This window comes from Lampetra planeri, chromosome 21 (assembly GCF_965212315.1).
Source record: "Lampetra planeri chromosome 21, kcLamPlan1.2.h2, whole genome shotgun sequence".
Classification (NCBI taxonomy): Eukaryota; Metazoa; Chordata; class Hyperoartia; order Petromyzontiformes; family Petromyzontidae; genus Lampetra; species Lampetra planeri.
In genome coordinates, this window is record NC_136127.1 from 9,692,593 (window position 1) to 9,706,480 (window position 13,888).

General features: G+C 48.8%; 1 protein-coding gene across 1 annotated transcript in view; it reads right to left on the reverse strand.

Annotated features, from left to right (window-relative positions):
* The window catches only part of LOC144724654 (uncharacterized), a 194,446-nt gene that overhangs the window by 61,210 nt on the left and 119,348 nt on the right, over positions 1-13,888 (reverse strand). Inside the window, exons 10-11 of the mRNA XM_078603951.1 lie at positions 7,425-9,775; positions 2,087-2,216 (exon numbers count right to left, since the gene is read on the reverse strand). Of these exons, the coding sequence (XP_078460077.1) occupies positions 2,087-2,216; positions 7,425-9,775 (2,481 nt within the window). The remainder of the gene's footprint in view (positions 1-2,086; positions 2,217-7,424; positions 9,776-13,888) is intronic.

A 13,888-nucleotide genomic window follows, 5' to 3' on the forward strand; every position in this document is an offset into this window, starting at 1 on the left:
GATCGTTCACACGGGGGGGACTAATGCGTTTAAAATGAGCCGCGTGCGCGTCGAACGGCAGCCGCACGCCACCTGGAAGAGCGGCAGTGCCAGTTTCCCACCGCCGAATCAAGGTCACTCCTATCAAAAACAAAAAAACATCTGCACATTTCGACTCTGCGACCACGCGCGCGCGCGCGCAATCAAGCACACTCCAGCGCGTAAACTAAACTTTACCGTTTTATTTTACCCAGGTAAGGCCCCACTGAGCTATGTAGCTATTTTTCAGAAGCAGCCTGGCTCTCACAAATGATAGCTCAACGAAGTGGCTTATTGCGCGAAAAATTTTCGCAGCCAAATAATCTAAGTTGCGCGACTTTGATTCTAAATGCGAGGGAAAAACCCGGAGGACCCGGGGAAAAATGCAACGCGACCACGGGGAGAGCACGCAAACTCCAAATATACAGCAGGCGTCAGAGTCAAGGTCGAACCGACGAACGAATGTATACCTCCTGTACACCAGGCGAGGCAGATAACTTTTCGCCACCGGGGTGCCCGTGTCACTTCCCTGCACGTTGAGTGGTTCTCAGGGCGGCAAATGAAAATGTCTGTGCCCTTCCTCTTCCATTTCCTGGATGTTGGCAGACCTCCACATAGTCATTTAGCACCTGAACATATTGCTGCCATCATGCGCAGAAATGCTATTGAACCCATCTAAGCACTTGGGTCGAGCCTGCCTTGCAAGGGCTGATTCGAGATCACGATTAAGTCTGCACAAATGGACACTGTTTTTTTATGCTGGATGAACGAAAAAAAAAATCACATTGCCAAGGAAAGGCATGTTGACAAATCCTATGCCGTTTTTTTATACATCAGTGTCCAAAAAATCGTCTACGTCTCTCTTTTCATCTTCCACTTTGCATTTCATTTACGTTTAGCAATGTGCTCCTGGAGGCTTAACCATATTCATTGCTACACATGCGAGTGGGGATGATAAATCCACACAATTCTCCGGAGGAGCGTTGTCGGTGCGGCGGTTTCGCATCCTGCGCCATCAGCCCCGTGGCGACATGAGCTCAGCCTTGGCCAACATCATTGGCGAGCGATATCTGAACCGGTCCTAACGTCACCACCAACTTGGCAAACTTCACCGACACGCACCGACCGGAGTGGTGAGGGTACGCTCAAACATCCCTCCCCCCCTACGATGACCGACATAACGTGGATAAACCTTCATCCAGCAGTGGATTGACAAAGCACCGTAAATTATTATTCTTTATAACCGTGAGGCTAATTCTTTTTTAACATCTACTTTGTTAAAGATTCAATTTTCAAATGTTTACTCGAAATGCTGACAGATGACGTAATGGGTGGAAGCCAAAACTAAAATGCAATATTCCATCTCCTCCCCGAGTACTTTAGACGGCTCTCCACATGAACGCACGTGGGTATAGCGTGTGTGGAAATTATGTCGGATTGAGGAGGAAGAGAAGGCGGATCTGCTCGGTGTATCAATGTGCACACGGACTATTATTATTACCATTGTAATGCGGGCGTAAACGGCTTCGCGGATATGACGTCATGGGGGGAGGAGTTAGGTCACGTGGGTGAGAGGGGTGAGGTCTTAAGGGAGAGATACCGGAAGAGACAAGAGAGTGTGGGAGACAGAGTTAGAGTGAGGCCACGCAGGGCGGAGGTCGAGGAGTGGCGAGATCGCCACACACACGGGGGAGTAAGACTTGGCATCGTCGGCCAGCGGTGACCAAGCGCGGAGGAACGACGGGCAGCAGTGGAGCTGCAGTGAGGGCAGCGATGGAGCTGCAGTGAGGGCAGCCGGAGGACTGCACAGGGGGTCTGCAGCGGAGCTGCAGAGGTGTGGAGGCTACGGGAGCGAGGGCAGCTACGGAGCTGCCAAGGGGAGAGCTCTGAGCGAGGGCCGTGCGGGAAAAGTGTAAGAACCCGAATAAAGGACAACGGAGACAGAACCAGGATCGAGTCCCTTATTACACCATCATTATCAAAAGTGTTTCTCCGGCTTGAGCGTGTTACTTACGCCCAGAGTGGACGTGCGAGTGGGATGGCAGCGCACGTCACGGCATAAGCTCACCAGTCGATCGGCGGTGGGCACGCGGGTACTCTTGAGGAGCAAGGCATTATGGGATCGCAAGCGAGAGCGGGCATGGCCATTGCCGGCGTCCTCTGCGCTGTCACTGAGAAGACACGTTGCCCTCACATCCCTGTCACACACGTGCACAAACAAAAAAAAAACACATTACCGGTTATGAAGAAAAAAAAACTTAATATGTTGCGTATTCTAGTAGTAGGTTTTTACCCTTTAAACTGGTACAAAACTGACAATACAAGGCATCTGTTTGCAATAACCGCAACACAAGCAGTAAAAATGCAAACAAAAAGAAACAACTCTGATAAAGGTAATGATATGCACTGTCCTTGAAGTTGATTGGCCCACACCCGAGATAGCTTTCCTTAGAGCCTAGTCTCCATTGGTGTTGGACCAGATGACGCCAAAAGGCGTTTGCATTTTGACTGCTTGTGTTGCGGTTATTGCAAACATGATGCCTTGAAATAAAGGTGTCAGTTTTGTACCAGTTTAAAGGGTAAAAACCTACTACTATATTTTGCCACTGGTAAAGGAGGTCTCATAATGTTGCGTATTCACCCAGTAAAAATCGCTTTCATTTGTAGAAACGTATTGCCATTGCCAATCATGTACAACTCTTGTTGTTACTATACTTCTGAATAACGGCCCCTGAGTGCTGTGTGGGGCTTTGGAGTTAGTTGACTGCTGGTCAGTGTGGGTCGGCGAAGGCGGGGTGGCATAGGCATGAAAGCATAGGATAGTAGTGGATTTTGCTGTACTCTCCTCTGCTAACAAGACGCCATGCAGAAGCCTACAATGTCATGTTTCGTTGCATGCTAGTTGCCTAGGCCAACACGATTCAGGCTCAACCTTACTTTAGCTGCTGAGACCTGACAAGCAACCGATCTTATAGTAGGGCACTAACCAATACTGACACAACACACGAGGCAATGGTACAGCTGGTACGATACCCACATGCCTCTATCCCTGCAGTCAAAGATCCTCCGCATAGCTCGAACAGACCGTTGGGGCAAGTGCTGTTAGCAAGCATCTATGAAGGCGAGTGCTGGGCACGAGCGAGTGTGTGGCTAGCACTTCGACTGGACCATCTTTGTCTCTCCAGCGCTGATGTTTTACACATTGCACCTGGTGCTCATTCAGGGTACTCATTCAAGGTTGAGGCAAAGCTAACGGAGGCCCATGGCCAGGACCGATTCGGATAATTACCGTGGATGTTAGCCATGGTTAGGAATGGAACTCAGGTACACCCCATCTGTGCTAACCACGACACTACCATTTTCCACGAATTGTAAACAAAGGCAAAGATCCGCGTATAGTCTGAGTAGACTGTTGGGGCAAGTGCTGTCAGCAAGCAGCACCTATGAAGGCCGGCACACCACACAAGGGGTTGGGTGGCCAGCACCACGCCCGACCGCCTTTGTCTCCCTAGTGGTGATATTTTTACACATCGCACCAGTTACTCATTTGAGGCTGAGTCAACCGAGGAGAGGCCAAGGACCGGTTCAGATAATCGCCACTGGTGTTGGTCACGAGCGTGAATCGAACTCGGTCCGCCGGGTTCACAGCGCAGCGCGCTAACCACTGCTACACCACCGCTCCCATCACAATAGTAGACACACGTACGCACAAATAGAAAAACAACTTTCGGAGAACAGACACACACGTATTTGAAATATCTCTTCTTTCTGCAGTTGCTGCAAAAAAACTTTCAAAGTATAAAGTGCATTCCTTGCTAGCTCCAAATAGCCCCCATCCAGAGATCCATCTCAATTGGCTTCAGACAAGATAAGCAGACAGACAGCATTGGCACAATGCACCCCCCCACCGACCCACTCGGGCCTTTGGGTAGGGCAAAGTCTGATAGAAATGTAATAATCTTGTGGTCAGACCTCTGCTTCAACTCTGGCTTAAAATTGCATTCGCTTTGCTGGCAGTAACTGAAATCATTAATTGCCCAGAGGGAGAAAAATCTCTCGACTGTGTAACTCTCTGTGTTCTGCTTAGCTGCTTTTAAAGGTCCGGACATCTGGCGGTTAGCCAAGCATTTGTCTTGCGAGCATCTGCAGTGACCCGCTCGTCGGTGGAAGAAGGTGATGGCAGAAGGGCGGGGGTTACTTTCAATGAAACATTTTGTAATTACAACGCGGATCACACACGGCCCAATATCCTGATATGAACTGACTGCAAGCCGAGAGTATGAAGCGTTGCGCCAAAAGTGGTCATATTGAACAAGATGTACTAAAATGTACTGGTCGTGGAGAGCATCCCTTGTAAAATTGACTCCTTTATAGTATTTTAATATAGTGTGCATTGTAACAAAAATGTCCGGAACGCTAGTAGATAGAGTATTTATATAGATGACTTCCTCCAGGTTCATGGCTTTGCTCTCAGCTGTACCCAAGATGAAGTACACTGAACATTGCTGCTGCTTCGAGGACTCCTACAAATGATATACTGCACGTAAAAAAAAATTAGCTGAAAGTTTGGTGAGTTGAAAATTGCTTTTTATTTCAATCTACTGCACTTTACATACGAATCTTTAATTCTCCTCCGCTACTTCTTCAATCAGTGCCAATCAGCGAGTAACCGTGGCCTCCTTAAGACTCGGAGTGGCTGATGCGCATTAATTGCAACGCGTGGTGGTTCATCCGGAGTATTAATTTCCATGTCCCTTCAAAAACACCCTGATTAATATGAGAGGGTGTATGCACGTATATGCATGCGGGGGGAAATCATTAGCGCGATCAATACAGCAAATGAGACAAGTGCAGTCTTTATCACGCAAACTATCAGTCACACGATTAATCAACCCGCTGGTTTCGGGCAACGAAGGCGCTCCTGCATACAGATCAATGATGGACCTCAAATTAAATGCTAACACACATGCTCATTGCTCCCTGACGATGCTATCTCACCGCGATAAGCGAAGTCAACCACAGCCTTGGAAGGTTTGCTCGGTCAGGAAGAAGCCAGGACAGGGCATACGGTTAAACCTGTGCACAGGCCACTGCCTGCCTTAATTTATTTCACAATCATCATCATTATAGCCATGGATGGGTTGCGGTAGGGGTAGTGATAAGAGTAGGGGTAGTGATAGGGGTAGGAGTAGTGATAAGGGTAGGGGTAGTGATAGGGGTAGTGATAAGGGTAGGGGTAGTGATAGGGGTAGTGATAAGGGTAGGGGTAGTGATAGGGGTAGTGATAAGGGTAGGGGTAGTGATAGGGGTAGTGATAAGGGTTGGGGTAATAATAGGTGTAGAGACAGAGGTTGGGGTAGGCCTGGTCGTAGCTGGGGGGTCAGGCAGGGGAATACCACGGTGGTGAGATGTTAACTACCTCGCCTGGTATACAGGAAGTTGTGGATTAGATCCCGACCCTGACGCCTGCTGTATATTTGGAGTTTGCATGTTTTGCCCGTGGTCGCGTGGATTTGTCTCCAGGTCCTCTGTTTTTTCCCCTCCAAATCAACATCACGCGTTTAGAGTATTTGGCTGCTTTACATTTCCACGTGATGAGCCACTTCGTTGAGCTATCATTTGTGATAGCCAGGTCGCTTTTGAAAAAAATTGCTATACAGCTCGGTGGGCCTTACCTGGTAAAATAAAAAGTTTGGTCAAATTTAGGCTGGCAATCAAACCTAGGTCGCCAGGTTCATCGTGCAGTGGCGCTTTTCACTCTGTACCCACAGCCCCAATCCAAATGTAACGTAACAATGCATTACTCTCACACTTAAACTGAATGAACCTGCCATCATTCACGAAGAGTCACGAATATGTAAAGAAAGTCACCACATTTATTGGTGACACTGCCCCGTATACAGGGAAAAAAGATATATTTATAACGTCGTCGGCCAATGTTTCTCGTTTCCAGAGTAAAGGGAGGGCTGTGAGATGAACCGACCTAAAGAAGAAGACTGAACTTGCACACAAAAAAAGTATTTTGAAAAACTACATTTTCAAAACGTAATTTCCCGCTGCCCCAAAACCACCCTGAGTGGCTATTAGCAATGTTTAATGATGATGGCTCGTTAAAGTTACCGTTACAAAGGAAGCACGATCCGGGCACTGCTGCTATTGCGACAGTGTGAACTCTTGCAGCGATCAAAACCAATTAGAAAATCACCACTAATACGAGCCAATTCATGTAATAGGCCTTTGATTCTATTAAAAAAATTGGAAGGTGATGTATTAACACAGGATGAAAAAAAAATCACATTTGCTACAATGTGATTAATGTTTGCTATTAACTAATTACATTTTAACACATAATGAACTTCACTAAATCACATTGCGGCAAGTGTGTTCTCCACTCCCGAGTTTAAATTAATATTTCTGCATGCAGAGTCATTTTACATTGTATCCCATGAGCATTAGGGGCATAATGATTCTCCCCCACTCACGTTCCAATATGCATCTTATAATTCGGCGTTGCCATTCAGATTGAAAATCTATATAAGAAATTTTGTATTAATTTACATTGTGGTAAAAATAGCGGTCTTCATTCGCTGGGGTGGTCACGTGATCACATCTAAGGTTAAGGTGCAGCCCTGCAATCGCTTGCTCATTTCACTTTTGATAATAAAGCTTCCATTAGAGGGAGCTCTCAAAAGCCCCTCTCAAGGGTACTTTGGGCTCACTCTCCCATGCTGGCCAAACCCTCTTGGAAGAGGTGAGAATGCTCACAGTTTTACCGCACCACACGCGACCTGCCGATCAACTGAAATACGGTGTACCCGTTTATAATTCTGGGCGTGCAGAGACGCATGTGTTATTTGTATTCGTATGTCGCATTTGAAAACACAACATAAATAAATAAAAATTCTAGATTTGAAGCTTTCGTGACTGCAAGGATTCATATTCTTAGTTTTTTTTCGGTAAATTCACGTAGGTAAAAAAATAACATTAAAATTAATAAAAAATAAAATAAAAATAACATAAAAATCACGACGTTTCGGAGGCAACACAAGCTTCCGTCTTCAGGTGGAACCGTCACAGCACGATTGCTTGATTGCTTGATACAGCAATCGTGCTGTGACGGTTCCACCTGAAGACGGAAGCTTGTGTTGCCTCCGAAACGTCGTGAATTTTATTTTTATTTTACTTTTATTAATTTTAATTTTTTACCTACGTGACTTTACCGAAAAAAACAACGAATATAAATAGAAAAACATCGATCCTCATCCCACTTGATTAGATGCACATTTCATGAGCTTAAGAAATCGATTGCAATCGACGAATCGATGCGTCGTCACAAGCATATGCTCGCAGCGTGAAAATCATTCCCACAGCCGCCGAGAACTACGTCATCGGCCCGTAAACTTTACCTTGTCAGAGTATTCGTCCCAACTCCTTGCACGTCTGAAGCGTCGCCCGGATCTCCACTCGTTCCCCAACTTCCATTTCCGCCCAGCCTCTGTCCAGCGTCCGCCGCGACGCCCGTCCCCGTCGCCGCTGCTCGCCTTCCTCTCATCTCAACCCACTTGCTCGGCTTCGCTCGATCCCCAGCGCGATCCTCATTCTCCTGGTCTTGAGGTGGCAACGGCGGCATTGCCGGGTCTCGCCCCGCCCTCTCGGGCGCCGTGGCTTTACCCGCGGGGCGTGCCGCCGCCCTGCCGCACGAAGGCCTGCTCCTGCGAAGGCCCAGGAGGCTCGCGATGAAGAAGGGCTTCACCAGGGACGCCTTGCTCCCGGCGGAGACCAGCATTTGCTTCTGGGACTGCCTCAGCACGTTCGCCTGGATCTCCTGCATGACTTTTTCCTCGATGGACGGCAGAGGCACGAATGAGGGCACCAACTCCGTCAAAGGGGAGCTAATGATGCATCCGGGATGACCCCTGACCTTTTCAAGGCTGCCGCCACCCTTGTACTTCCCGTCTGCTGGACTCGGCGCACATTCGGGTGAATTGGGCACGAGAGCGTCGCTGCTCCTGGGGGCATTCGTGGTCCGATGTTGTGGCTCAATCGTGCTTTTTGGTGACATTAATTCTGTTTTTGGTCTGCGTGTCCCACCATTCGATTGGAATCTTATGTCGGAATTGGCCTCTGAGCTTTTTCTTGAAAATATATAAGACAATCTAGCTAATTTGTGTTTGATGCTTGCAGTTCCGTCACTTTCTTCTCTCTGACCTTTTTCCACGGTCAACTTGGACTCACCCCCTTGCGCAGAGACCAAGTCATTGACACTTTCGCATTCCTTTACGGCCACGTTGGCATCCCAGCGTGCTGCATCGTGGGAAGGCGCCAGCGCTTGCGAAGCGCCGACGTTGTTTGGCGAAGGCCGCTGAAAACACTTCACACTCTCCCTGAGTAGACAAGGCTCTGACTGAGGCCTGTGCTCTAACGTCATTCGATTGGAAATCGCGTCCACCTTCGACATCGAGTGAAAGTTCTCCCCCCGCGCGCCGGCCGCCGCAAAGTGCGACGCGTCGGCAAGCGAAGCGCCGCCACCGTAAAGCTCCGCCCGCCTTGCCGTGCCAGTAATGATGCGAGTCCTGATTCTGGGGCCGAGGGACGAAGATTTGGTCGGCTGCTTGCTAAAACTCTGGCTCCTCGCCGTCGCGATCTGTGTCCCGAGGGCTGGCCTGAGCTGTGGCTTGTCCGCCTTGGACAAACCGCGGCCGCGATCCGCGTGCTGTCCGTCGCGATGTACACTGTCGCCGTCGCTCGCCTCGGCCAAGGACACGGAATGGATCTCGGTCGAGGCCCTCGGTGCGCACGGCGCATCGCCTGCATCCAGCTGTGGGGCCGTGATTTTCCCCGCTATGGAAATCGCGTCGACGGACCTCGGCTTTGCGTGCGCCGCAGCCGCCGTCTTCCTCCGTCCCGCTTCAGGGCGCGCGGGACGCAGCGAAAAATCTCGCGGACCGTAAGCGCTCGATGTCAAGCTCTGACTGGACACCGGCAGGCCACAGTGCAATTTATTCGACTCGTTTACGCATTCGATGTCTGTCGCCGAGATTTTACCCGAAACGGCCTGGAGAGATTCATGCGTGTTTATCCTGATACGCTGAGGCTCACAAAAGGCAATGTCATGCACCGCCCCGTCTAACTTATGGCTCTTTTTTTTGTGAGATTTTAGGAACCGGGAATTTACATTCATTGGCCTTGCAGCAGAGATACTTCTTACAACCTCCTCCTCTTCCACGACAACTTGCATCTCATCAGCAGGCGCATCGCCTGGGCATTCACGAAACTCCGACGATGCGCAACGAACAGAATATGCCATCTCAGACGGCCCTTTATTGTCACTGTACCTGCTCACAGCAGTGCATGGTTTATTGGTTGGCGGTAGAGCTGCCGGGTCCCTTGGAGAGCACTCCGTCTTAGTGGAACGTAATCCTCTGGTCCATGACCATTTCTCCAACAGAAACTGTGCGCGCTCCCGACTGCCGAGATGAAGATTGCTGCTCGCCGGCGATCGGTTGCGGCCGTCACGCAGCCTGCTGCGCTGCTCTGCCCACGTTAGTTTAATGCCCTCGCCGTGCAAGGCGTCTCCGCGGTTTGAAAACTCATCGCCGTGAAAAGTGCCCACGTCTCGGAAGGTGTCCTCGCCGTCGCTGACTGACGCGTCAGTGTCGGATGATGGGGTGCTGCCGCCAAAGCTCTGCCTTCCGCGAGCAAGGGGCTCACGCTGGCCCGTGATGGCATCTTCGCCGCGAGTGACTGTCAGTGAACTCTGCAAGAGAAGTACAAGCTTGGTGAATCACCGAACTTCAGTGTGACGCACGGGAAATGTCTATCGGGCAAATGAACGTCGCAAAGCCATGGGCCGACTGTAATTTGTTCAATAAGCAAATTTAAACACGATCGAGGTGTCAACATATATATGTCCAAAAGACTAACTTATTGTACGTCACCTTTGTAAATAACGTGCTGATGTGTTTGGTTTACAACTGTTTTAATACAACTTAGAGAAGAGTACCTTACAACATGTTCTTCTTAAAACAAAATGACCTCCCGTATAGCCTGAACAAACTTTTAGGACAAGTGCTGTTAGTGAGGACCTATGGAGGCCAGCACTGCACACGAGGGAGTGGGTGGCCAGCATCATACTCGGCCGCCTTTGTCTCCCCCAGTGGTGATGTTTACACACCTCACCAGGTACACATATGATGCTGAGTCGACCTGACATGATGCCGAGCTGATGTAGGACCGGTTCAGATGATCGTTACTTGTGTTGGCTATGAGCGGGAATCGAACTGGGGTCGCCGGGTACATAGCGCGAAACGCTAACCGCTACACTACCGCTCCCCACACGCACACGCACGCACACACGCACACACACACACACGGGCGCTTTTACATTACGACAACGTCTACAGCAGTGGCCGTGGCGCTGCATCTGCCGTAACGTTAAAGTTGAAGATAAAAAAAACGAACAACAAACAAAAAAACGCCGCATCCCAAAACTTCGTAACGGGAGCGCGCGTGTCCACGTGTGCGCGTGTGCGCGTGTGCACTTGCGCAGCAGTCCGTTTTTCCTCCAGTGGCATGGCAGCTCGGGGTGGAACCTCGGTGTGGATGCGAGCGAGGGGAAAGCGCTGAAGGTCATCTCACGGGGTCCGTCGCCGGGCGACTGGGCGCACAAAAAAATTGCAATTCACAAAGCGGCACTGAATTGCGCTCGAGCGGAGATTACGCGCGTGCATTGCTGCTCAGGCCGGGGCATTTGAACGGCTTTCATCGCGCCGAGTTCTCACAGGTAAGCACATACGTGCGCACACGCACACAGACGTGTCTGCGCACGCACGCACAGACAGCCGACGACCACGGCGTTACCCGCGTCGCGCGCAACAAAACGGACAGATATCGTCGCATTTAAGAGGCAACGTTAATTGTCCGCGCGAATCCCCGCAATCAAATTAAAGTTACACAGCTCCTAATAATGCACCGTAAGGTCAGCGCAATTAACTCAGAGTGTCTCCAAAGGCCACGCTGTGCACCACGCTATTGGATTAGACTCGGGCGCTTGCTGCTGTTTCAGTTCATCTTCGATGTGGTAATAACCCCACGCACCTCCTGAAATCACATTTGTCCCTTATCTCTCCGGGGCGATTAATCTTGGCAAAGTAAAACACAGGGATGGGATGGGGCACTCTCCCCCCCCCCCCTCTTCACACGCAGTGATCCATCACTGCTGAGATGGATGGCTCCACGGGGATCTATTTCTTTTATTTCATTTTTTTATATTTCTCCTCTCCCTGTAGTACCCAGCCTAAGTAATACGAGTAGGGCCTGGTCCCAACATGAGTGCTTGACCTGTGATATGTCAGAGTTTTTCATTAACCGTCTGCTGCTTCTCTACGGCTTTCATGAGCGCCACTGGTCACCATTAAGCTCCTACATATTCACTCGTTTTTATTTACTCATACATCCACGCAAATATACACACACACACATATAGTAGTCACCATGTGCTTGTATATGTCAGTACCCCATAAAGCGGCACTTCGCAGAGCGCCACACGTGTATACCAGCACTCAATTTCCTTTCCCTACAACTATGAAGTTTGCAGAAGGAAAACGACAGTAATTATAGGCTGCAGTTATAAATAGGTTGTATTCTACATTTCCGTTTCAGTCAGGGTATATATATATATCAATACAAGATATAATTAAACATTTCTGGTGAAAGATCGGTTAATACATTTCTCAGCTTAACACGGAGGCTTTCGCGACCGATATTACGTATAATGGAGGTTTTTGTGGGTTCGATCGCGTAAATATTCATGCGTCGTTAAACCCACCACCACCCGACACAACCAATTAGTAAGGTTTTTGACGTAAACAAAACGTGCCAATTCGTTACTATTTCAGCACACCGGCGTGTTGGAGAGTAAACCCGCAACCAGCATCATAAGGTGACAGCCAGAGAATAATTGCTGCCCCGCACAGAAACGGAAAACAATGAGCACGAAGATACGAGCAAACACGTAACTAATTATCGAGGCCAAAGAAATGACGGTACTTAAATAATCACATTCGCAGCTTATTCCAATGCATTAGTAGACCAGGCCGTGTAATTAATTTCACACGTGTATTTGTTAAAATGAATAAAAAGCACGCACAAATTTCCTTCACTTATTGAATAAAACAGTGACTTCTGTGAGTTGGCCACGGGTCACGCTCTGGCAATTTGTAACACAGAAGTGCATTGTTCCGTGCCGCACTAATTTGTGCAATAAAGACACAAATGTGTACGATGCTGTTAAGTGACATTCACGGTCCTTCAGGAAATAGCACATCCTCAAAATATATTAAACACATTCCTGCGGAGGGAGCTGGAAGGAACGTTCGGTTGCTCGGTCAATGGCCAGGGTCAACGGCGGCGTGGTGTGTTCCGCAAATATGCCCTACTGTGAGGGCGGGCACAAGCCGGCGTGAGTATGTTAAACGTTGAGTTTTATAAGGGCACCACGGGGTGACCAGCCCCTCCCCTCCCCACCCAGCCCCACCCCTCCCACCCCCTACCCAGCTCCTCCCCACCCTCCCCACCCAGCCCCTCCCCACCCTCCCCACCCAGCCACTCCCCACCCTCCCCACCCAGCCCCTCCCCACCCTCCCCTCCCCACCCAGCCCCTCCCTCCCCACCCAGCCCCTCCCTGCACGACGGACGGACACAATAATCCCCTGTGGGCTGGTGTAACCAGGAGGTTCCTACCAGTAACAAATCTGCTTCGTGTAAGCTCAACTTACATTCTTGCCACGATGTTGCATGTATGTATGTTGAACTTCTTTCACATCGCACGTAGCCCACTGGGCTAATCGAAGGGAGGAATTATCAATTACAAGTCACATCTGCTAGTCTGTCAAGTACAGGTCACAGTGTACCAATGCATAGAGGGCAAATAAGCACAATAGCCTCCACTTTGTTAATTCCTGCATTGCAAAGGGAAGAGTGGCTGTATCTGGGCCAAACTTCTGCAATGTTGCAAGATTAAGTCGTGTCTTTTTCTACATAATTTGGTACATTCACAAATTATTGTTATTTTTGGGCGGGAACGGTTGGCGCAGTGGTTAGCACGTTGCACAACGAACCTTTCGACCCAACTTTGATATCCAACCAGGGCTATTGTGAGTGGCGAGTGATTTCAGGAACCAGTCTTGCTAACACCACCCCTTGTTCTTTGGTTTTTTTTCGGTTAAGTCACGTCTAAAAATAAAATAATAAATTAAAATAACATATTACGACGTTTCGATTGCAACACAAGCAATCATCATCAGGTATATACCTGATGATGATTGCAACACAAGCATGATGATGATTGCAACACAAGCATCATCATCAGGTATATACCTGATGATGATTGCTTGTGTTGCAATCGAAACGTCGTAATATGTTATTTTAATTTATTATTTTATTTTTAGACGTGACTTAACCGAAAAAAAACCAAAGAATAATTCCTGCAGTCACGAAAGCTCCTAAATTAAGAACCACCCCTTGTGTCCCCTGTCAACCACCTTGCATTGGCTAAAGGTGCGGTGAAGTATGATCGAAGAACCTCTATGAATAACAAAGTGTGAGGAGGCCTTAATAAAACAGTGACATTACTTTTGAAAGCGAAGTACATTCAAAATGAAGAGCAACTGCAAATAATTTTGCTCATTGAAAAAAAAAAACTGCACTCGCATGATCAGCCAGATGTTATCGCCACTGATTCTATGAATGTAAAATACCAACATGGGTGGATGCTGCGGTGGTGCAACAGTTAACGGTTCAATCTCAGTTCAAACAACGGTGCGAGTTTCTTAAATCTCCCAACCGGTGTCCACCCAGCAATACAAATGGG